The following is a 23,458-nucleotide window of genomic DNA, read 5'->3' on the forward strand; positions in this document are numbered from 1 at the left end:
ATGGAGTCTTAGAACTTTTAGTAAGTAATCTAGCTAGGTATGTGTTAGATAATGATTTCTTTAAACGGCTGAGAAAAGTGTTGTGCTGATTAGAATGACTATTCCTGTCTGTGTGTCTTTTTTGTAACTTAAGGTTTTGCCTAGAGGCATTCTCTATGTTTTGAATCTAATTACCCTGTAAGGAATCTACCATCCTGATTTGACAGGGGTGATTCCTTTACTTCTATTAAAAGTCTTCTTGTAAGAAAACTGAATGCTTTTTCATTGTTCTAAGATCCAAGGGTTTGGGTCTGTGGCCACCTATTCAAATTGGTGAGGATTTTTTACCATACCTTCTTCAGGAAGTGGGGTGCAAGGGTTGGGAGGATTTTTTGGGGAAAGACGTGTCCAAACCATGTTTCCCAGTAAACCCAGATAAAGTTTAGTGGTGGCAGTGGAAATCCAAGGGTAAAATAATTTTGTACCTTGGGTAAGTTTTAACCTAAGCTGGTAAAAGTAAGCTTAGGAGGTTTTCATGCAGGTCCCCACATCTGTACCCTAGAGTTCAGAGTGGGGAAGGAACGTTGACACACCCCATAAAATCTTTTCACTAAGGATGAATGTACAACCCTCACCATTCATAACTAACAGAGCTGGCTAGCAAATGGTCCCGGAGCATCCTGGGTTTAACATGTGTCTCACACTGGCCCACTGTGTCAGTCAGCTACCAGTCATTTCTGCATGTGGCAGCTGTATTGATCTAGGCCCTCACATGTCCCAGAGTTGCCTGCTCTCATTATATAATGTGCATAATTCTCAGCCTGTGAGTTTTTCCTGAGCAGCAGTCCTTGAAGCACCATGTACTGTGTATCAGTGTAACAAGAGAAGCAGCATAGGTTCCTTGGCATTTGAGGCCTGTGTTTGAGATTTCTGACCTGTGTGTCACTCCTCCTGTGTGTGGTTTGATGGGAGTCATCTCACCCCCTGCAGAAGAAGAGCTGTGGGGAGCTGTCATAAATATAAAGGGAAGGGTAAACCCCTTTGAAATCCCTCCTGGCCAGGGGAAAGCTCCTCTCACCTGTAAAGGGTTAAGAAGCTAAAGGTAACCTCGCTGGCACCTGACCAAAATGACCAATGAGGAGACAAGATACTTTCAAAAGCTGGGAGGAGGGAGAGAAACAAAGGGTCTGTCTGTAGTCGTCTTGGCCGGGGACAGAACAGGAATGGAGTCTTAGAACTTTTAGTAAGTAATCTAGCTAGGTATGTGTTAGATTATGATTTCTTTAAATGGCTGAGAAAAGAATTGTGCTGAATAGAATAACTATTTCTGTCTGTGTATCTTTTTTGTAACTTAAGGTTTTGCCTAGAGGGGTTCTCTATGGTTTTGAATCTAATTACCCTGTAAGATATATACCATCCTGATTTTACAGGGGGGATTTCTTTATTTCTATTTACTTCTATTTTTTATTAAAAGTCTTCTTGTAAAACACTGAATGCTTTTTCATTGTTCTCAGATCCAAGGGTTTGGGTTTGTGGTCACCTATGCAAATTGGTGAGGCTTTTTATCCAACATTTCCCAGGAAAGGGGGGGTGCAAGTGTTGGGAGGATTGTTCATTGTTCTTAAGATCCAAGGGTCTGGGTCTGTAGTCACCTAGGCAAATTGGTGAGGCTTTTTACCAAACCTTGTCCAGGGAGTGGGGTGCAAGGTTTTGGGAAGTATTTTGGGGGGAAGGACGCGTCCAAACAGCTCTTCCCCAGTAACCAGTATTAGTTTGGTGGTGGTAGCGGCCATTCCAAGGATAACGGGGGTAATATTTGTTACCTTGGGGAAGTTTTGACCTAAGCTGGTAAAGATAAGCTTAGGAGGTTTTTCATGCAGGTCCCCACATCTGTACCCTAGAGTTCAGAGTGGGGGAGGAACCTTGACAGGAGCGTGGGGCAGTTCGGAGGTTGTGGAATCCACAGGTGACTGAGGTGTATGGAGAAGACACTGGCAACCAGCATGATGTTGGAAGCAAGGCAGCCTGGGTGGGGAAGGAGAGTTCAGACAGCGGGTCCAGGATATGGTGGGAGATTGAAGCAGCTGAGGTGCAAAGATCAGTCGTTCTTTCCACCAGTGAAATGTCTGAAGTTATGTATATAACTTTCAACAAAAATTGGAAACAAAACCTAGAAATCGGCTGGGGTCTGCTGTTTATACTTAGGAGGTTCGCTAAACTCTCAGGTAGCTCTGTTTGAGTGTGTGGCACCATCTGCTCTAGGGTTGGGGATCACAGGGCCTGGAGAGACTGAATCTCCAGCAAAGCAGTGTGAAACAGGGCCAGCCCAGTTGGGTGGTTAGAGGGGTGCAGCAGTTCTCATGGCTCCCAGACTGCACCCCAGGGGTGACAACCCATCCGTCTTATACCCTCTGGACCTCAAATTTGGCCGCAAGGCATCTATGACGCAAGTATGGGGCTAGGGACAGTAGCCCAAAAAGGAGAGCCACATGTAGCAGTTCTTTGACTCCTGTACCACCATGTTCTCATCCATGTTCTCACCGAAGCAGGGTCATTGAGAAGAAAGCCTTTTACACACATTTCAGCTTGCATTAATTCAGGATCATGTAATTTGGCTGCGACAGGGTGGCACTGATTTTTCAGAGGCGAAGGGAATGGCTATTACAGCTGCATGGGTGGTGTGAAGTGGTACAATGCTACCATCAAGTGAAATGTGTTTTTGGCCCCCAATCTTGTGGCAGCGTTCCCAGTGAGTGCAGGTGGAAGTGCACTACACACAGGAAAGAAATCTATCACCATGTGCTGCACTGAACCGTTCGCAAACTGCATTTTGCTCTGTAAATCTGAGCCCCTGTTATTGGCAAATCATTTCTTCACTCCTGGGGGCGGGGGGTGGCTCTCAGGCTGAAGTTCTCTACGGTCCATTTTCTGCTGTTCCCGCTGCTCACAGAGTCCAGGGAATTCTACGGGAGTCCTTGGCAACCTGACAGTTCGCGGGGAGTGTTCAGGGGGATCATAAAGGTCACTGTGCAGCATGTGAAGTGTCAGCCATGTGACAGTCATACGCTGATTCTCAAGCCTCTGCCTTGCAGTAGCCGTAAGGAGATTTCCTTTCTCTGCTGAGCGGGATTGCGGTCACTTGCTTGTTTCTGCATTAAGGTTAGTGCTGAGGGCTCAGGAAGGGATCCAGGGCCACCAGGGTGACTTGAGTTGTTTAATACTCAGAAACACCAAGAGATTTACCTGGTAAAATTGGAACTACAAATGTATTGGAAAGAGTTTAGACAATATTTGTTTTTAAGATCAGTTCCTTGTCTCTTACTGTGTCCTTCTATCTTTCTCAGTAACTTCCTTTTTTTGTGCTGTGTGGTTTTTCCTCTGGTTTGCTCAAGTGTTCCAATTCAGCAACATCACTGCCCTGTTAGGAAATGCAGCCAAAGGCTCTGCGGTGGGTATTATCAGGGGGTTCACAACAAGAATGGGCCACACACTGGCTATATTCTGCTTTCACATTCTGTCTTCACTGGGTCACTCCAGATGGACACTGTGCTCTCTGAGAGCAAAATCAGGGCCCCTGTGTTTTGAAATTCCCAACTTTAATTCCCGGTCTCAGAACACCCCATGAATTGGGGGTTTCCCCTCAGACTCTTTCAGCACCCTAACAGAATTGTACTTTCTGCCGCAGGAGCCAAAGCCACAATTTATACAGCCGGGAGCCAAAAGTTAAACACTCAGGGTGAATCTGGTCCCCTTTGAGATCAAAGGCCAAATTCCCAATGGATCCAGGAGTTCCCCCGTAATCCACATGTAGCGACTTAAATAAATGCCTGATTTAAATCACCACTGAGTCTCTAGTGACTTCATGTGGAGCTCTAAGGACGGGTGAGCTTCTTAGGACCCAAGAAGAACTGACAGGAAAGTTGCTGATATCTCAAACTCACAGGCTTAAACCTTCAAAATAATTAGGATAACATTTTTTTCAAGGGGGGAGAGGGGTCTGCTCTCTCTGAGCCCCTGAATCTCTGTTTCTGGAGAGGATGTGAAGCAGAAAAGGCAGTAAAATTAAAAGCATGTTTCTGGCTGAGAGATGGTGTTACAAATGTCCCCGGGGGAGGTCCAGAAACACACAGTGTGTGGGGGGCTGGGGATGGGACAGCGGGACACTGTGGACTAGATGACCTCCTGAGGTCCCTTCCAACCTTGATATTCTGTGACATGCAGTATCCAGATCAGAGTGACTCAGAGTCCTGAAATTATGCAAAATGAGGAATGGACGTCCTCCGTAATGCACAGCCCAAAGAGGCGTCATGAGGCCTCCTGCGTACGGGAGGTGTCTCAGCCTGGAATGTAAAGTGAACCACACAGTAGCAGATTGTCTCTGGCACCGTCCCCTATCCAGACCATCCTTCATCCTGTGAGAAAGCCCACTACAGTTTCGTGGCAATGTCAGCAATCGCCAGCATGGAAAAGCAGCCTCAGGAAGGTGCATATAGGTTTGTAACTGGATGCAATACATCAAAGCTTTGTCTCATTTCTGTGAGATGTCACTGTGTTGTGTGGCACCTGGTTTTGGTCCTGGGTGAGAGGTATCCCTATGTGGCAGGGATGTTAGGTGGTGGACCTACATGGACAGGTGACCAGCACCAGGGGTTGTGGGGCAGGGAGCAGGGTGTACACAGGCAGGCTGGCAGTGCTGGAGGCTGTGGGAGCAGGCATGGGGTGTACAGAGAGAAGTGGGCACTGCTGAGTGCTGTGGAGTCAGGCAGAGGATGTACAGTGACAGACAAGTGGCACTAAGTATTTGTGGGTGCTGTGACAGTCTATACCTTGGGGGACCCTACTGTAACCCCCATTTTCCTCATTTTCATATAATCCTGATCTTACATATAGAGCATACTTTGTAAAGTATCAGGGAAAAGGTTATGATCTCCTGAAAGTCATGTCTCTATCCATATTGGTGATCATTAATGCATATGAAGTTACGAGAATTGTGTTGTTCGGTGGTCACTAAAACATGCTATAATTGGGGGAATCAGCCAGATATTAGCTCCCAGAGGCAAGAGAAAGGAAAGTGACCTAGCAGATAACATGTTCCAGATAACATGAGGGGAATGTCACCGTGGCGCAGAGAACAGGGTGTATGTGCAGCTTTTCATAGAATCCTAGAATATCAGGGTTGGAAGGGACCTCAGGAGGTCATCTAGTCCAACCCCCTGCTCAAAACAGGACCAAGCCCCAACTACATCATCCAGGCCAGGGCTTTATCAAGCCTGACCTTAAAAACCTCTAAGGAAGGAGATTCCACCACCTCCCTAGGTAACGCATTCCAGTGTTTCACCATCCTCCTAAGGAAAAAGTTTTTCCTAATATCCAACCTAAAGCTCCCCCACTTCAACTTGAGACCATTACTCCTCGTTCTGTCATCTGCTACCATTGAGAACAGTCTAGATCCATTCTCTTTGGAACCCCCTTTCAGGTAGTTGAAAGCAGCTATCAAATCTCCCCTTACTCTTCTTTTCCACAGACTAAACAATCCCAGTTCCCTCAGCCTCTCCTCAGAACTCATGTCTTCCAGTCCTCTAATAATTTTTCTTGCCCTCCGCTGGACTCTGTCCATTTTTTCCACATCCTTCTTGTAATGTGGGGCCCAAAACTGGACACAGTACTCCAGATGAGGCCTCACCAATGTTGAATAGAGAGGAATGATCACGTCCCTCAATCTGCTGGCAATGCCCCTACTTATACATCCCAAAATTCCTTTGGCCTTCTTGGCAACAAGGGCACACTGTTGATCATGTTCTCTGTATGTATATATGTATCTTCTTACTATACGTGTCATTCTGTGCATCCGCTGAAGTGGGCTGTAGCCCAGAAAAGTTTATGCTGAAATAAATGTGTTAGTCTCTAAGGTGCCACAAGTACTCCTGTTCTTTTTGCAGATACAGACAAATACGGCTGTTACTCTGATACCTGAAATACATGCAGCTTGTTACTCCAAGTGAAGTTCACACTTTAAGCACTGATATTTGTTATTTTAAGTGAGTCTTAAGTGCACTGGCTAAGAACAGTCAGGAGGAGGTCACACTTATGATATTTTCTCTTTGTTTATTTTGGGTGAGGGAAATAAGCACAAGAAAGCAGAAAAATGACTACCAGTTAGGGAGTCTACAAAACTAGAGCTGGCAAAACTGGAAACAGCAGAGAAGGGAAACCACCGCAAGTTTCAAATGAGGCTCAAAGAAGAGGAGGCTGCACCCCAAAGGGCTATGGAGGAAGAAGCAGCCAGGGAGGAGGCTGCACACAGCAGGGCTATGGAAGAAAAAGAGCAAAGGAGAGACAGAGAGAGAAACAGGGCAGGAAGAAAGAAAGAGAGAGAGTGAAAACACCAACTGGACTTGATAGAGAAGCAGAACCAGAGGCCCCTGAGCCAAGTGACTCCCATCACTCCAAAAATCCACAAATGGGAACACTCATGTCCTGCAGACAGTGAGAAGAATGATATAGCTGAATATCTGACTGCCTTCAACAGGCTGTGTGTGATACATGAAATCCCTGATGGTAAGAGAGCTCCTACCCTGATTGCAAAAAGAAAAGGAGTACTTGTGGCACCTTAAAGACTAACCAATTTATCTGATCAAAAGCTTTCGTGAGCTACAGCTCACTTCATCAGATGCATTGCAAAATTCACTGGCAAAGCTCCAAATGTGTTCAATGGAACGCCTAGCGAAGATGCTTTAGAGACTACTGTGAATTTAAAGATACAGTTTTGTGAAGTTTTCAAATTACCCCTGAAATATATAAAGTTAAATTCAGGAATCTTAAGAGGGATATTGGGACGAGTAATGGGGAATATGTAAACAAGATCATAGATTTGTTGGGAAAATGGGTGAGGGGTAAATATGTGGCAAGTTTTGAAGGAATGCTTGGACTTGTTGCTGAAGAGCATTTCCTCAGCATATGTAAGGCTGAAGTAAAGCAGTGTCTATGGGAGAAAGATAGACTGTGGAGTGCATGGACAAAGATAGAGTCAGTGAATGAGATGGCTTTTTTAGCTGACAGTAGGGGGGTGGGAGTCTAAACATTCTCTTATCCAAAAATATTCCTCTAACCCTCATTCCAAATTTCCTGTAAAAGCAGAAGAGCTCAAAAGGTGCTGTCAGTGTAATTCCACTGATCACCTGAGGAATAAATGCCCTGTGCTAGGAGGAAACAGGCAACCAACAGTTCATATTAGTTCTCCTGTCCTCACCAGAGAAACTCCCCAAGCAATCAAAACCTATCATATTGGTTTTGTGAGATTGGCCTCTGCAGAGCCAGATATGGAGCAAGTCAAGGCTCCCCAAATGGATGGCAGGGAGTACTTGGGGCAGAGAGATACAGGGGCCCGGATCTCTCTGATGAAGCAGAGTGTGGGTCCCAAAGTCCAGTATGCGACCTGGCCAAATGGCTGAGATTGTGGGGGTGGGTGGAAGCAGATTCCTCATACATCTAAATAAAATCCATGTGTTGTGGGAAGGTTTGGAAAGCTTTGACTGTGAAGTAAAGGAACAACTCCTAGTCGACCTGCTCCTTGGTCATGTTCTTTCTGTGTAGCTCAGCTTAAAGTATTTGCCTGCCGCAGGAGGGAGTTTTATGCTGGCACCCCTGAGACAAAGGGTAAGATCTCAGGAACTGCTGAGAGAATTGGAGAGAGTCTCCTTGATTCTTCTGCAGCAGGGGGAAGCCACATGCTTCCAGGCAGGAGGGTGGTTGAGACCAACTCTAGCACTCAAGCTGGAGGAAACATCACATCAGGAAGGGATGGGGTGTAATAAATGCCAGGGAGAGATCTGTCCAGGTTGTTAGCTTCCAGCAGGTCACAGCTGAACCAGAGACAAACTCTAGGGAGCATAGAGAAATGAGTCCCAGAGGAGAGCCCAGAGAAGGGGCAGGGAATCTCAGAAACTACTGAGGTGAGTGAGGATTCCTGTCACTCTGTAAGACAGGGAAGCAGGGTGCTTCCAAGTATGGGAGGGGCTTAAACTAGGCAACATGCCCTCAGGGGCAGAGGCAGGGAAGGTATTGTCAGTGAGTAAGGAAACTGTCCCAGTTCTTAGCTGGCAGAGTTTTGCAGCTGAACAAAATAAAGAATGCTTCCGAAGGAGCACAGAGAAATGTGTCTTAGGAGGGGATCCAGTGGAGGAAACTGGGGAAGGAATAGTGGGGGTACAGGAATGTCTCCCCACTAGTCACTTGGGGTATGATGCTGAGGACACTGGAAGGAAGGCTGCATCAGCATCTGTGAACCCATGTACTCAGCCTGTGTCATAAATATAAAGGGAAGGGTAACAACCTTCATGTATATGGTAAGATAAAATCCCTCTTGTCCAGAGGTACAGAATCCCTTTACCTGTAAGGGGTTAAGAACCTGCAATAACCTGGTTGGCACCTGGCCAAATGGACCAATAAGGAAAGAAGTTACTTTCAAATCTGGGGTGGGGGGGAAGCGTTTTTGTTTGTGCTCTCTTTGTGTGTTCCCTCTCTGGACACACACAGAGAGAAAGACCAAGCTGGTAAACCATCTCCTGAAAAGATACCTGAAATGATACATCTAAAATTACACAAATTGTAAGTCAAGACAAGGAAATGCATTAGATTATCTTTTGTTTTAGCTTGTGAATTTTCCATATGCTAGCGGGAGTTTTATTTCTGTTTTATTGTAACTTTGAAGCTGAGCCCAGACGGGAATCCTCTGTGTTTTATTTTTTTTTTTAATTTACTCTGTAAAGTTACCTTCCATCCTGATTTTCTAGCTGTTATTCCTTTACTTTTTTAAACAAAATAATAATAAAGTACTTCTTTCAAGAACCTGATTGATTTTCGGGGTCCTAAAAAGCCAGGGGTTTGCTCTGCGCTCACTTTGTAACCAATTGGTTAGTATATTATTCTAAAGCCTCCCAGGAAAGGGGGTGAAGGGGTTTCCGGGGAATATTTTGGGGAAAGAAGGACTCCAAGTGGCCCTTTTTCCTCGACTTGTGTCTAAATCACTTGGTAATGGCAGTAATACTGTCCAAGGACAAGGAAATGATTTGTGCCTTGGGAATTTTTCACCTATGCTGGTAGAAATAAGCGTAGGGGGTGTTTCATGCGGGGCCCCACATCTCTACCCCAGAGCTCAGGGTGGGGAGGGAACCCTGACAGCTGGTGACCCAGGTTTTGAGAGGGAACTGTGTAACTGACGTCCTGAATGGGAACAGTCAGACAGCTGACTTCACAGGAACAGAGAAGGGGGTGGCAGAGGGTACCACAGTCTAGGTCTCAGTTTTTCAGGACCCTATTTCTGATACTTTTTTTGGAAAGTATCTGTGTCTCTTTACATTTAGATGCAGCTCCAATGCCTGTGATAAGGGAGGAATTGAGACCAGGAAGTTGCCAGGTGGTAGTTTGTGAGAATACAAATGGCCCAACTGACAGAGAAGGGGGTGTCTTCCCACAGGCTGGTGAGACACTGAAAGCAGTCGTGGGAAAGCTGTTGGGAAAACGGTGCATCTGATCAAAGGGTAAACACACCTAGCCCACAGAGCTCAGATCACCGTCCTCTAGGGAAAGGGGGCAAAGGGCCAGCCAATGTGCAGGATCGCCCTGAAAAACTATCTTCCCAGACCCTGAGGCACCAAAATTCCAGAAACACAATTAAATTCAGAGCCCACACAGACGGGAACACTGGAGGGAAAGACAAGCCATTGACTGATTACTTGGGAGAGAGTCAAAGGACACCATGGATAATGAACGAACTAACCTCAAACTACAGTATCTGAACAGAGGGTGTGGTAGCATAAAGATACTTGTAAACACCCATCTGTGATTTAAAAAAAATGGTATTAATGTAAAGTTTTGGGATAAGAATTTGATGACTGATGTTAAACCTTATGGTAAGTCTAGTTCATAGATAATAACTGTAAACAGAATTAAATCAGATCACAGCAGAGAAACCTGGTTTGCAGTGTCCCAATAGGGAAACTGAGGCACACCACCTCATGGCCTTGATGGCTGGGTACCAAGAGAACTGTAACACACACTGCCGTTGAGGTAGTCAGTGACTAACCTCTTGCAGCAAACTAAGGGATGAGGTGACACATTCTCTATCATCGGGGAGCATCCTGTAACCATCATAGACCTCATTTTCATATAAATGGGATTTTACATATGAAGCATGCCTTGTAATGTCTCAGGGGAAAGGTTATGATCTGCTGAAAGTCATGTCTCTGTCCATACATGTGCATCATTAATGTATATAGAGTTATGAGAATGGTGTTGTATGGCGGTCACTAAAACATGCTGCAAGTTGGGGAATCAGCCAGATATTAGCTCCCCAGAGGCAACAGCAAGGAAAGTGACCAATAGAGGGGCAGGGTGTCAAACAACCCATCAACACCCATTGTCCAGCAAGGGAGCTCCAATGCAATGACTCACGTGCATGAGGCCCCACTAAGGGAATTGGGCAACCTTAATTGGAGAGACTCAGCAATGCCCCCCAGACATGCCTGGACTTGTGCCCTCCAAACCACATTGACTGAGGGTTTAAAGAACAAACTTGTATATTAAGGACTGCAATATACAGTGGGGTGAGAAAAATGCTTAATCCAGATATTGCCAAGTCTAATAGAGTTGAGAGTTGAGACTGCGTGTGTCAAGGTTCCTTCCCCACTCTGAACTCCAAGGTATAGATGTGGGGACCTGCATGAAAGACCCCCTAAGCTTATTCTTACCAGCTTAGGTTAAAAACTTCCTCAAGGTATAAATTTTGCCTTGTCCTTGAACTCTATGCTGCCACCACCAAGCGTGTTAAACAAAGAACAGGGAAAGAGACCACTTGGAGATGTCTACCCTCCAAAATATCCCCTCAAGCCCTACACCCCTTTTTCTGGGGAAGGCTTGATAAAAATCTGCACCGACTTGCATAGGTGAACACACCCAAGTCCTTGGATCTTAAGAACAATGAAAAAGCAATCAGGATCTTAAAAGAAGAATTTTAATTAAAGAAAAAATAAAAGAACCATCTCTGTAAAATCAGGATGGTAAATACCTTTCAGGGTAATCAGATTCAAAACATAGAGAATCCTGCCAGGCAAAACCTTAAGTTACAAAAAGACACAAAAACAGGAATATCCATTCCATTCAGCACAGCTTATTTTCTCAGCCATGTAAACAAACAGAATCTAACACATATCTAGCTAGATTAATTTCTAAGTTTTAAGACTCCATTCCTCTTCTGTTCCCAGCAAAAGAATCACACAAACAGAGCGAGACTTTGTTTCTCCCCGCTCCAGATTTGAAAGTATCTTGTCTCCTCATTGGTCATTTTGGTCAGGTGCCAGCGAGGTTATCTTAGCTTCTTAACCCTTTACAGGTGAAGGAGTTTTGCCTGTGGCCAGGAGGGATTTTATAGTTCTGCATACAAAAAGGTGGGTACCCTTCCCTCTATATTTATCACACGCTCCCCAAATCTCAGCTAGGGTGAAACACTGGCTGGGATTTCTTCATGGAGCTCTAGGAGAAAACAGAATTAATAAGACACATGCACCTCTACATATACTACCAAGTATATAAAGACTAACAATATTTTCCACATCTCAAGGATGATTTTAACCAGTTGATTCTGGGAAACTTTCGGGAGAGAGTGCATAAGCCATTTTGTTAGAAGCTCCTGAGATGTATTGGATGTCGAAATCAAAATCTTGGAGAGCTAAACTCCACCGAATAAGTTTTTTGTTATTTCCCGTGGTGGTATGAAGCCACTGTAGAGCAGCATGGTTGGTTTGCAGCTGGAAACACCCTCCCCAAACATATGGGTGTAGCTTTTCCAGAGCGTGGACAATGGCGTAACATTCTTTTTCACTGACTGACCAGTTGCTTTCCCGCTCAGACAACTTCTTGCTGAGAAACACTACAGGGTGGAATTCTTGATCCAGTCCTTCCTGCATTTTGACTACTCCCACACCACCCTCAGGCACATCTCTTGTTACTAGGAACGGTTTGTGAAAGTCTGGGTCCCTTAGCAGAGGGTCGGACATGAGTGTGGCTTTAACCTGGTGAAAGGCCTTCCAGCACTCTTCAGTCCACTGAACGACATTTGGCTCTTTCTTTTTGGTTAGGTCTGTCAGTGGGGCAGCGATTTGGCTGTATTGCAGTACAAATCGCCTGTAATATCCGGCCAAGCCTAAGAAGGATTGGACCTGTTTCTTTGACTTTGGGACAGGCCACTTTTGGATAGCATCCACTTTGGCCTGTAGAGGGTTGATGGTTCCTTGACCCACCTGGTGTCCAAGGTAAGTCACTCTGTTTCAGCCTATTTGACACTTCTTAGCCTTAACAGTTAGTCCCGACTCCCTTTTGCACTCAAAGACTTTTTGTAGAAGTTCCAGGTGTTCTGCCCAGGAATCTGAAAATATGGCCACATCATCAAGGTAGGCGACTGCATAGTCTCCCAATCCTGCTAGAAGACCATCTACAAGTCTTTGGAAGGTGGCGGGTGCATTCTGCAGCCCTAAAGGGAGTACATGAAATTCATACTGCCCGAGATGTGTGGTGAAGGCTGACCTTTCCTTGGCAGATTCATCGAGCGGTACCTGCCAGTACCCGTTGGTTAAGTCCAAGGTAGAGATGAACTGGGCCCGTCCCAGTTTCTCCAATACTTCATCTGTGCGTGGCATTGGATAGATGTCTGGGCGAGTTACAGCATTTAGCTTACGGTAGTCCATGCAAAAACGTATCTCCCCATCTGGTTTGGGTACTAGAACCACTGGACATGCCCATGCACTGCCAGAGGGGCAGATTACCCCCACCTGTGGCATATCCTGGATCTCCCATTCTATAGCAGTTTTAGCTTGAGGAGACACCTGGTAGGGTGGACTTTCATTGGGTGAGCATTACTTAAGTCAATGGAGTGGTATGCCTGTTCAGTCAGTACTGGGGTGGCTGAGAACATCGGAGCGTAGCTAGTGCACAGCTCCTTGATCTGCTGTCACTGCATACACCCAAGGGTCATGGAGAGGTTCACCTCTTCCACGTCACCAGCACTTCTCCCTTCATAGTAGACCCCTTCAGGCCACTCAGCATCATCTCCTCCCTGGGCTGTAAACTGAGAAATCTTTAATTCTCTGGAATAAAAGGGCTTTAGAGAATTAATATGGTACACTTTAGGCTTTCGGTTGGAGGTGGGGAATGCTAGGAGATAATTAACAACTCCCAGGCACTCTTCGACCGTGAATGGCCCTTTCCACCACACTTCCATTTTATGGGCCTGGAGCACATTTAAGACCATGACCTGGTCCCTACATTGAAGGACCGCTCTCTGGCATGTTTATCATACCAGGCTTTTTGCTCTTTTTGAGCATCCTGTAGGTTTTCTTTAGCAAGGGCTAAAGAGGTTCAGAGGGTGTTTTGTAGGTTGCTTACAAAGTCCAGAATGTTAGTTCCTGGAGAAGGTGTAAATCCCTCCCATTGCTGCTTCACCAACTGTAATGGCCCCTTAACCTCACGGCCATATACAAGTTCAAATGGTGAAAACCCTAAACTGGGATGTGGTACAGATCTGTAGGCAAAGAGCAATGGCTGCCACAGTAGGTCCCAATCATTGGAGTGTTCATTTATGAATTTTCATATCATGGCCCCCAAGGTTCCATTAAACTTCTCCACCAAGCCATTTGTTTGGTGGTGGTAAGGAGTGGCAATCAAGTGATTTACCCCATAAGCTTCCCAAACGCTTTCCATAATTCCTAACAGGAAATTAGTTCCTGCATCTGTGAGGATGTCAGAGGGCCAACCTACCCTGGCAAGAATGTCTGTTAGTGCCCGGCACACACTTTTAGCCCTGGTGTTGCTTAGAGCTACTGCTTCCGGCCATCGGGTGGCAAAATCCATGAAAGTCAGGATGTACTGCTTTCCTCTGGATGTCTTTTCCAGAAAAGGACCCAGAATATCCACAGCTACTCACTGAAATGGAACCTCAATGATGGGGAGTGGCTGGAGAGGGGCTTTGACCTAGTCTTGGAGTTTTCCCACTCTTTGGCATACCTCACAAGACCGGACATAGGTAGAAATATCCTTCCCCGTTCCCTCCCAGTGGAATGACATCCCCAAATGGTCTTTGGTCCTGTTCACCCCAGCATGGCCACTAGGATGATCATGGGCTAAGCTCAAGAGCTTGACCCAGTACTTAGTTGGAACTACCAACTGTCTCTGAGAATGCCAGTCTTCCTGGTGTCCACCAGAGAGAGTTTCCTTGTAGAAAAGTCCTCTTTCTACAACAAACCTGGATCAATTAGAAGAGCTGAGAGGTGGTGGGTTGCTCCATGCCACCATCCAAGCTCTCTGGAGGCTTTCATCTGCTTCTTGTTCAGTCTGAAACTGTTCCCTTGAGTTTGGAGACATCAGTTCCTCATTGGATTGTGGATCTGGGCTTGGTCCCTCTGGAAGCAATTCACATGATGGGGCTGTTTCTGTTGACTGTGAACCACTCTCTGCTGGTGCACTATGTTGGGGTTCAGGCTCCGGCTGAGCCTCTTTAGTAGGGTTATCTGCTGCTGCCAGTACAGGCTTGGTCGGGTCCTCTGGTGTTGGGGTTGCAAGTACTGAAATCAGTGTTGGCAATGGGTCTGGTGCTGGTTGTATCGCCGGTTCCGGTTCTGCGACTGGCTCCGTTTGGGTCTCTGGGACTGGATCCACTGCTGGTGGTGCAGACGGTGGCCTGGGCTCCGGTTCCATCACCTCTGACCGGGTCCTGGTAGAAGTTTCCAGAAGAGAGCTAGGCGTGACAGATTAGCCTGGCTGCGGGTGACCATTCCCACCCTCTTGGCTAGCTTCACTTGATTGGCAACAGCATGGGGATGGGATAATCATCATAGACTGCAAAAGTCCACGTTCCTGACCAGCCCTTGTACTGGACAGGCAACTTGGCTGTAGGCAAATTGAAAGAGTTGGACTTGAAGGGTTGAATCGTCACTTGGATCCCTGGGTTGATTAAATTCGGGTCCACTAAGGAAGCATGGATAGCTGACACTTGTGCTCCAGTGTCCCTCCACGCGGTGACCTTCTTCCCGCCCACACTCACAGTTTTCCTCCACTCCAAGTGTATCTGGGAGGCATCTGGGCCTGAGGACCTCTGGTGTGATTCCGGTGCAATGGACTGTAATCTGTTGGGGTTCTTGGGGCAGTTGGCCTTTACATGCCCCGGCTCGTTACATTTAAAACATCGTCCAGCTGATGGGTCACTGGTGTGGCGGGACAATAAGGTGTCTGGAGTGTTCCTTGGTGTGTAGTTGGGGCTTTGGGCGGCCCCCAGTAGTAGGGTGTGGTCTGAGGTTGTCCCTTCTGGTATCCGCTCCAACTACGAACAGTTTTTTTTTTTCATTTCTGCCACCTCCACCCATTTGGCTCCAATCTCCCCCGCCTCGATTACAGTTTTGGGCTTACCATCTAGGATGCATCTTTCTATTTCCTCAAGAACACCCTCAGCCTACAGAAAAGCCTATTCTCAGCCTACAGAAAAAATCCTTTGTCTCCAGGCAAATAGACAGAAAAAACGCCTAGTTGCTCTTAGCTTAAATAAACAAACAAGAACGAAAAACCTCTTCAGGTCTGTGAAAAACTTGTGCATTCCCTGCAGGAGGTTAAGTACCCTGCACTGAGGTAGAGAAAACTCCTGCTCAAAAAAGACAAATCCCTTGGTTACACTTGCTGCTCTGGCCCCCAGGCAGAGACAGGAATACTCTAATTGCTTTCAGCTTAAAACCTGTTTCTAAGCAGCCCAAAGGGGAAAAAATGTCCTTTTAAAATCCTATTGTGCTTCTGCTTCAAAATGATGAAAAAAAAATCTCAAAAGCATCTAAAAAAAAATCTTAAAATGATCCCACCACTCTCCCACCATGTCAAGATTCCTTCCCCACTCTGAACTCTGGGGTACAGATGTGGGGACCTGCATGAAAGACCCCCTAAGCTTATTCTTACCAGCTTAGGTTAAAAGCTTCCTCAACATACAAACTTTGCCTTGTCCTTGAACCATATGCTGCCACCACCGAGTGTGTTAATCAAACAACAGGGAAAGAGCCCACTTGGAGATGTCTAACCCCCAAAATATCCTCCCAAGCCCTACAGCCCCTTTCCTGGGGAAGGCGTGATAAAAATCCTCACCAATTTGCATAGGTGAACACAGACCCAAACGCTTGGATCTTAAGAACAATGGAAAAGCAATCAGGATCTTAAAAGAAGAATTTTAATTAAAGAAAAAGTAAAAGAATCAGCAATGTAAAATCAGGATGGTAAATATCTTACAGGGTAATCAGATTCAAAACATAGAGAATCCCGCCAGGCAAAACCTTAAGTTACAAAAAGACACAAAAACAGGAATATTCACTGCATTCAGCAGAGCTTATTTACCAGCCATTTAAAGAAAAGGAAATCTAATTTGGAATGGAAATGGAAATCTAACCATTTCGAGCTAGATTACTTACTAACAAGTTCTAATACTCCATTCCTGTTCTGTTCCTGGCAAAAGCATCACAGAGACAGACAGACAGACCCTTTGTTCCCGCACCCACCACTCCAGCTTTCAAAGTATCTTGTCTCCTCATTGATCATTTTGGTCAGGTGCCAGCGAGGTTATCTTAGCTTCTTAACTGTTTACAGGTGAAGGGGTTTTGCCTCTGACCAGCAGAGATTTTATAGTTCTGTATACAGAAAGGTGGTTACCCTTCCCTTTATATTTATGACAGTGTGCTTACATTTTCTTTTCTTTTGGTAACTACTCTGACTTTTTGCCTACCCCTTAATATCACTTAAAATCTGTCTTTGTAGTTAATACATTTGTTGTTTATACTAACCTGAAGCAGTGTGTTTGGTTTGAAGCGTGACAGAGACTCCCCTTGGGATAAAAAGCCTGGTGCATCTCAATTTCTTTGTTAAATTGACAAACTCATTTAAGCTTGCAGTGTCCTGCGGGCATAGCTGGACCCTGCAAGAGGGAGGTTTCTTGGGTTGTGTCTGGGACTGGAGATATTGTCTAGTGTAATTCGGTTGCACAAGCCGAGGAGCAGCTTACATGCCAGAGACTGTGTGTGAACAGGCCAGGAGTGAAGTTCTCACAGCTGAGCAGAGGAAGGCTGGCTCCCAGAGTAAAGGATTGGGGTGACCTAACAGATCACCAGTCTAAATATCACCAGAGGGGAACATCAGAGGGTCGCAGAGCAGCATGTAGGTGGACAGGTGGGCAGTGCTGTTGAGATTATATTTTTCTTTGTGACTGTTGGTCCAAGGCCAGCTTTGGGACCTTTCTTGCTACAGAGTGTGTTTGGGGATTTTCAGGGTCTCTTTGCCCTGACAAGCCATAGAATACAATCTGGGTGTCACAAACTTTACTCAGTTTTGTTTCCAGTTGTTGTTGTTCTGTAACTTCAGGCATTTCATTGGTAGAAGTAACCATTGACATTTTTGTGACAATGTACCCCATTGCAATATGGGTTATGTACGATGTCATTGGAAATGTTTCAGAGTAACAGCCGTGTTAGTCTGTATTCGCAAAAAGAAAAGGAGTACTTGTGGCACCTTAGAGACTAACCAATTTATTTGTTATTATTTAAATGTTATGACTTTCTGAATATGATTATCCTTTTTGTATGCATTTATGATTTTTGTCAGAAGCTCTGAATATTTAGTACTTCTCTGCATTTCAAATGTAGTTACAACTGGGTAACAACCAATAGGGAACTTGGTTTCAGTCTCGATAGCTGGTTGGGAAGGGCCTATTCAGGGCAATGTGACATTGGCGGAAACAATAGGCCTTAAGAGAAAGTGATCTCCCACCTGGTGAGCCTCCCTGGTAATGCTTCAGACAGACTCAACGTAATGGATGCTATGACTCTACAAGGCCATGTGACCAGGCCACATAACTCTGGACTCAATCTTGGGGAGTCTGTAATTTTCCCACAAACTAGTCTGGAAACCAAGTTTTGAAACAAAGGGTTCCCACCTTATGCTAAATCTGTAGAAAGTAGGGAGTGACATCGTTGGTGGTTTTTCACTCCTCACTCAAGAAGACTCCGAGAATGTTCATAACTATAACATATTTACCATATTATTTGTTTAAAAAGCATGTAACCCCCTTGCTGTGCTTTTCTCCCTTTACAGGCACCTTGAGCATTTCTGAGTCATATCGACGCATCAACCGCCTCATGGCAGCTCTTAACTTCACCAACTCTGATGCTTCAACTTTCATCCTAACGGGCATCCCTGGCCTGGAGGCTGCCCACATCTGGATTTCCATCCCTTTCTTTACATTCTACATTGTCAGCCTGTTGGGAAATGTCACGCTTCTGTCTGTCGTAGGTATGGAGCAGACTCTGCAGAAGCCAATGTACATGCTGCTCTGCATACTGGCACTTACAGACATTGCCACACCTACCTTTGTCGTACCAAAGGCACTGGGCATATTTTGGTTCAACTTGAAAGGCATTACTGTGACTGGCTGCCTCACCCAGATGTTCTTTCTCCACACGGTTTCTGTTACGCACTCAGCCACCCTCGTGACAATGGCCTTTGATCGCTACGTTGCCATATGTAACCCTCTGAGATATGCCACAATCCTCAGCAATGCACAAATAGCTAAGCTAGGACTTGTAGGTTTCATAAGAGCTGTTCTCTTCATTCTGCCCCTACCCCTGCTCCTGAGTCAGCAGCCATTCTGTGCCAACCGCATTATCCCACACATGCAATGCGAGTACCTAGCTGTGGAGAAGGTGATGTGTGGGGACCTCACAGTCACCAGGATATACGGCTGGGTGTTAATGTTTGTGATCAATGGGTTTGACCTGACGCTCATTGCCCTGTCCTATGGTCTGATCATCAGGGCCGTCCTCAGAATCTCCTCTAACAAAGCCCACCAGAAAGCCCTCAACACTTGCACAACCCACATCTCTGTGATGCTGACATATTATATTCCTGGACTCTTCTCCAGTCTCACAAACCAATTTGGTCAAGGCATCGCTCCCTGTGTTCGCATTGTTTTGGCTGACCTCTATCTCCTCATCCCTCCCATGCTCAACCCTATCATTTATGGGGTCAAAACCAAAGAGCTTCGTGACAGAGTAGGCAAATACACCTGCCAAAGGTGATTACCTGGGGCCACTGACTTGAAACCTGTGTGGCAAGGGGAGGAAAGCATATCTCCTCATTAATCAAGGGTGCAGTGTCCCAGTTTGGTAGAGCTAACCATTGTGGAAGTTCACAGTCTGAGAATTTCCTCCCAACCAACATCTTATCACTCCATCACTAAGCACTGCTCTTTCCACTGCTGAGTTACCTGTCTCTGACCATCACTTGACCTCTTTATTGTCACCCCTCAGCCTCCCTGCTCACACACTCTGATACTTAGCCTTTCCGTAACTCTAAGGCTATATCCATACAACCACGCTGTCCACCTACTCATCGTGTCAACCTACTCTATGCAACTCCAGCTACATGAATAAGGCAGCTGAAGTCGATGTACCTTAGGTCAAGTTACAGCGGGTTCTACATTGTGGGGAGGTGGAGAGGGGGCTGTCGATGGAGAAAATCTCCCATTGATTATGTTACTCTTCTTCTTGGGGGTCAATTGCAGAGTGATATGCTGTCGAGTTGGTGGGACTTCACTAGACCTGCTAAATCGACCGCCGGTGGATTGATCTCAGATCATCGATCCCAGTTGTAGTGTAGACCTGCCCTAAGACTACCATAAGACACTGTAGCATTTTGATGCAAAGTAGTTTTCCATTAGTCCCTCTGTGGTAATTGTTCTTGTCCAGTTTTACAAACAAATGTTACACTTTCAGATAGCCAAAGAGAAAAAGAAAGAAAAGGCAATGTTGAAGTTCTTTATCATATGGACAGTGATTTGCTGAGCAAAATGTACGTGTTTTTTCTATGTTGAATCCATCACAAATCCTGGAGGATAGTGCTAATGTTTCAGTGGGAAAGTCCAAATACAGGAAAGCTGCTATAGGAATTGAGGGCATTGAACCAGAGTTTACTGGTGAGAGTTAGGAAATGGTGTGTTTTTGAGAACTGGACTCCTGTATTTAACTACGACATCACCTTTAAGTAAAAATAATGTACTGCTTTTTGCAGGTTTCAGAGTAACAGGCGTGTTAGTCTGTATTCGCAAAAAGAAAAGGAGTACTTGTGGCACCTTAGAGACTAACCAATTTATTTGAGCATAAGCTTTCGTGAGCTACAGCTCACTTTGTTGGGTGCATACTGTGGAAAGTGTAGAAGATGTTTTTATATACATACAAAGCATGCATCTGATGAAGTGAGCTGTAGCTTATGAAAGCTTATGCTCAAATAAATTGGTTAGCCTCTAAGGTGCCACAAGTACTCCTTTTCTTTCTGCTTTTTGCAGTTGTTTTTGAAGTCAATTTTGGAGTGGAAGAGACTATGAACTTTCCTTGCATCCTAGAGAGGACTCTTTGTGATATCCCCATGCACACAGAGCAGGGTTTCTTGTTTCCGTGAACCTTTCCCTTTTTTTTGGATGATTATTCTTATACTTGCTGTTTAATAAATTATATTTGGATTGAACTTAACTTAGTGATCAGGGGGTCAAGGAATCATCCACTGTGAAGGGAGTACCCTGGAGTGGGGACATTCTAGCTCCTATCCTAAGTGACCATAGGAGAATGGAAGGGGAGTCCTTGATGTCAGGCAGGCCTGTGGGAAAAGGGAGTGTGAGTTTTGACTCATAGCCTTTCCTAAGCAAATTCCTCTGTGGTAATGCAAAAGCCAGGAAAGTTCCCCATAATACTTCCCCACTTACATTAGGGAACTAGGACAAACAGATGGGTTGGATTTTAGTGATGGGTAAAGAGATGTGTAACTTGTGAATTCTTCATAGAAATGATACAATCTGAAATGCGTAACTTTGGGGAGCACACTTTCTGCGTAAGGTGAACGTAACATCACTGCACAAGATTGCTTCCCAGAGACTGGTATCATATTGTACCTATTGGGTTCTGGGAAAAGGGCAGGCGGGAGCCAGCCCACTGCATGAGAACCCCTCCACCACCCCGTAGCCTGAGGGGAGGATCTACAGGACCTGGAAACCAAATGATTCCATGGGACAACTAATGAAATAACAGGGACAGGAGTGTGGTCAAAGGGTCAAAAGAAGGGATCCTGATGGGGACACAGAGCAGAGGACCCCAGACAGCTCCCACTGCTCCTCAAATACGTTAAGGGAGCCAGTGGACACCGCCCAGAGGAACTCTGCCTGGATATATGAGTCACAGGAGTCTCTATCGGCCAACCTCCTCTCCCTGGTTTTATAGATGGCCATTTTGGACAGGGCCAGGAGGAGTCTGACCAGGAGGTCCCAGTGACTTTGTGGGGCCACAGACAGGGAGTGCATGGAGTAGGAGGTAAGGGGAAAAGTGCAGCCAGAAACGTAACAGGATATTTGTGTCGGGGCGGAAGACGAGGGTGAGGAAGTAAAGGGTGTGGAGGACGAGCGTGTACAGGTGTTTCCTTCGTGCAGTCTGGAAACAAACTGGCTGCAAGACATGGAGCCGGCTCATGGAGAAGGGGCGGGGGACTGTTTGGGTCCACGGGGCAGGGGTCTGATGAAAAGGTCCGGAGGGCCTGTGGTGGTGGGTGGACAGGGCGTGCCCAAATGCAGGACCAGGTCGAGGTAAACCTGAGCAGTGGGTGGAGAAGCGGCCCTCACCTCCTGAAGTACGGGCCGGGGAGTACAAGTCCTGGAGAGCCGTATACGCTAAGCGAGCATCAGGGGATGCAGCCAGTCTCCCCAGTCGTAATCCAGGAGGTCTCCGACTCTGGTGACTTCTGCCAGGACCAACCTCTGGCGCAAAGAGGGGGACTCTGCCACCTGCACACGGAGCTGGGGGTTGTGTAGCAGGGGCTCTGTGAGGAGATCTGCCCCCTCAGTGGCCACCATGGACTTGGTCACAGAGAACAATTTTCAGGTCCAGAGGAGGTCCTGGTAGAAGACCGGCAGCATGGAGAGGTCTCGCAGAAGACCTCTCAGTTCAATATAAAAGAGCTGCTCTTCGTATTGGAGGCCTCAGAAGCGACTCAGGAAGGTGTGAGACAGTACTCTCCATGCCAGACTACCTGCACCATAAAGGAGCCTCTGCAGGGCCTGGATGCGGAAGACATGGACCTGAGTGTGTAGGCACTTCAGACTCTGCCTTCCCTCCTCCAGGGGCAGATGGAGGACCGCTGCAGAGACCCAGTGCAGTCCTGGCCAAAAGAACTCCAGAATCCCCTTCTGGAGGTCTGCCAGGAAGCCTGGGGCCGGGACCAGGGTGTTGAGCCAGTACCAGAGCATGGACAGGACTAGTTGATTGAGTACTAGCACCCTCCCTTGAAGGGAGAGGCACCTGAGTAGTCCTGTCCATCTCCGGAGCCGCTCCATCACCCTGCCCTGTAAACCGTGCCAGTTCTCTGGTGATGTGTGGCAGAAAGGTAAATGCCAAGATATAAGCTGCTGACCCGCACTACACATTGCGGTGGAAGGGAGGAATGAAGGTCAGAACTACACAGGCACCCAGGTCGTCCAGTGGCTCCAGGGGGACGAACACGCCCCCTACTGCCAGTCCCTTCTCCACCACCTGTAGGCTGCGGCCTCCGAGGCAAGGAGAAAGACAACCTTGCCATACATTTTGGAGGCCACCACAATGGCTGTGGGCCCCACCCCCCTTGCCAATGCCCGTACATAGGTATCCATGTGGGGTGTGGCAGGCACTAGAAGACAATGGACGCCATGCTTCCTGGCTAAGGTGGGGAAGGGGCCCCGGCTGCTAGGGATGCAACAGCGGCGGTGGCTGGGAGAGATGACACAAGAGTTGGTGGGGGGCCGCCGCCATCTGTGCACACTCTGGGGGCTGGAGAGGGGACGCCTGTGATGCTGGTGGAGGGAGCAGCGGGGAGGGATGCCACAGATGATGGTGGAGCCGCAGCAGTGGGGGAAGCCCCTGCCATGGACGACCAAGTATTTTTAGCAGGGCTCTTTCCTTTCTTTTTGCCCCAGCCCTTCCCGCCAGCTGGGCCAGCTACCCCAGATTAAGAGTGGCTGAGACACGTGGCAGCAGTGCAGGTCAGCCCATCGCCCGCTGCTGCTGGAGCCCCAGTGGGGACGATAGCTGGTGGTTCGGCAGCCGCGGTTGAAGTACAGGTTAAGGAAGCATTGGGAGTGCAGGTGGGGGGGGGGGCAGGGTCCACCCCAAGGATCCCTGCCCTTGAGGACTCCCCTTCCACGCTCCTGTCTGGCAGAGTCCTCATAACCCCAACAAGGCTGGGCCCAGAATTCCTGGGGGGCTCGACCCCCAACTCTGCGGCGTTCACTAGGACAGAGGCTAGGGTGTCCCCACTCCAGGGTACTCTCTCTGCACTGGGCACTTCTCTGACCCACTGACCATTACATACAAGTTAAAGCAAATGCAAGTTATTTAAT

General features: G+C 46.8%; 3 protein-coding genes across 3 annotated transcripts in view; 2 read left to right on the forward strand and 1 right to left on the reverse strand.

The window, feature by feature from the left end:
• Positions 1-23,458, reverse strand: part of LOC311514510 (olfactory receptor 52N4-like) — a gene marked incomplete at both ends in the record, with an annotated part of 53,685 nt that overhangs the window by 17,522 nt on the left and 12,705 nt on the right. The gene's annotated exons all lie outside the window — the stretch shown is intronic.
• The window catches only part of LOC311532985 (olfactory receptor 52P1-like), a gene marked incomplete at its 3' end in the record, with an annotated part of 76,613 nt that continues 62,528 nt past the window's right edge, over positions 9,374-23,458 (forward strand). Inside the window, exon 1 of the mRNA XM_084652007.1 lies at positions 9,374-9,501. The remainder of the gene's footprint in view (positions 9,502-23,458) is intronic.
• LOC311532947 (olfactory receptor 52D1-like) lies at positions 18,186-19,124 on the forward strand (the record flags this gene model as incomplete). Its single annotated transcript, XM_084651972.1, has 1 exon — positions 18,186-19,124. One exon carries the CDS (start codon positions 18,186-18,188, stop codon positions 19,122-19,124), a length of 939 nt encoding a protein of 312 aa, XP_084508098.1.

Source organism: Lepidochelys olivacea (genome assembly GCF_965140295.1).
Source record: "Lepidochelys olivacea isolate rLepOli2 genome assembly, chromosome: 1".
NCBI lineage: Eukaryota > Metazoa > Chordata > Testudines > Cheloniidae > Lepidochelys > Lepidochelys olivacea.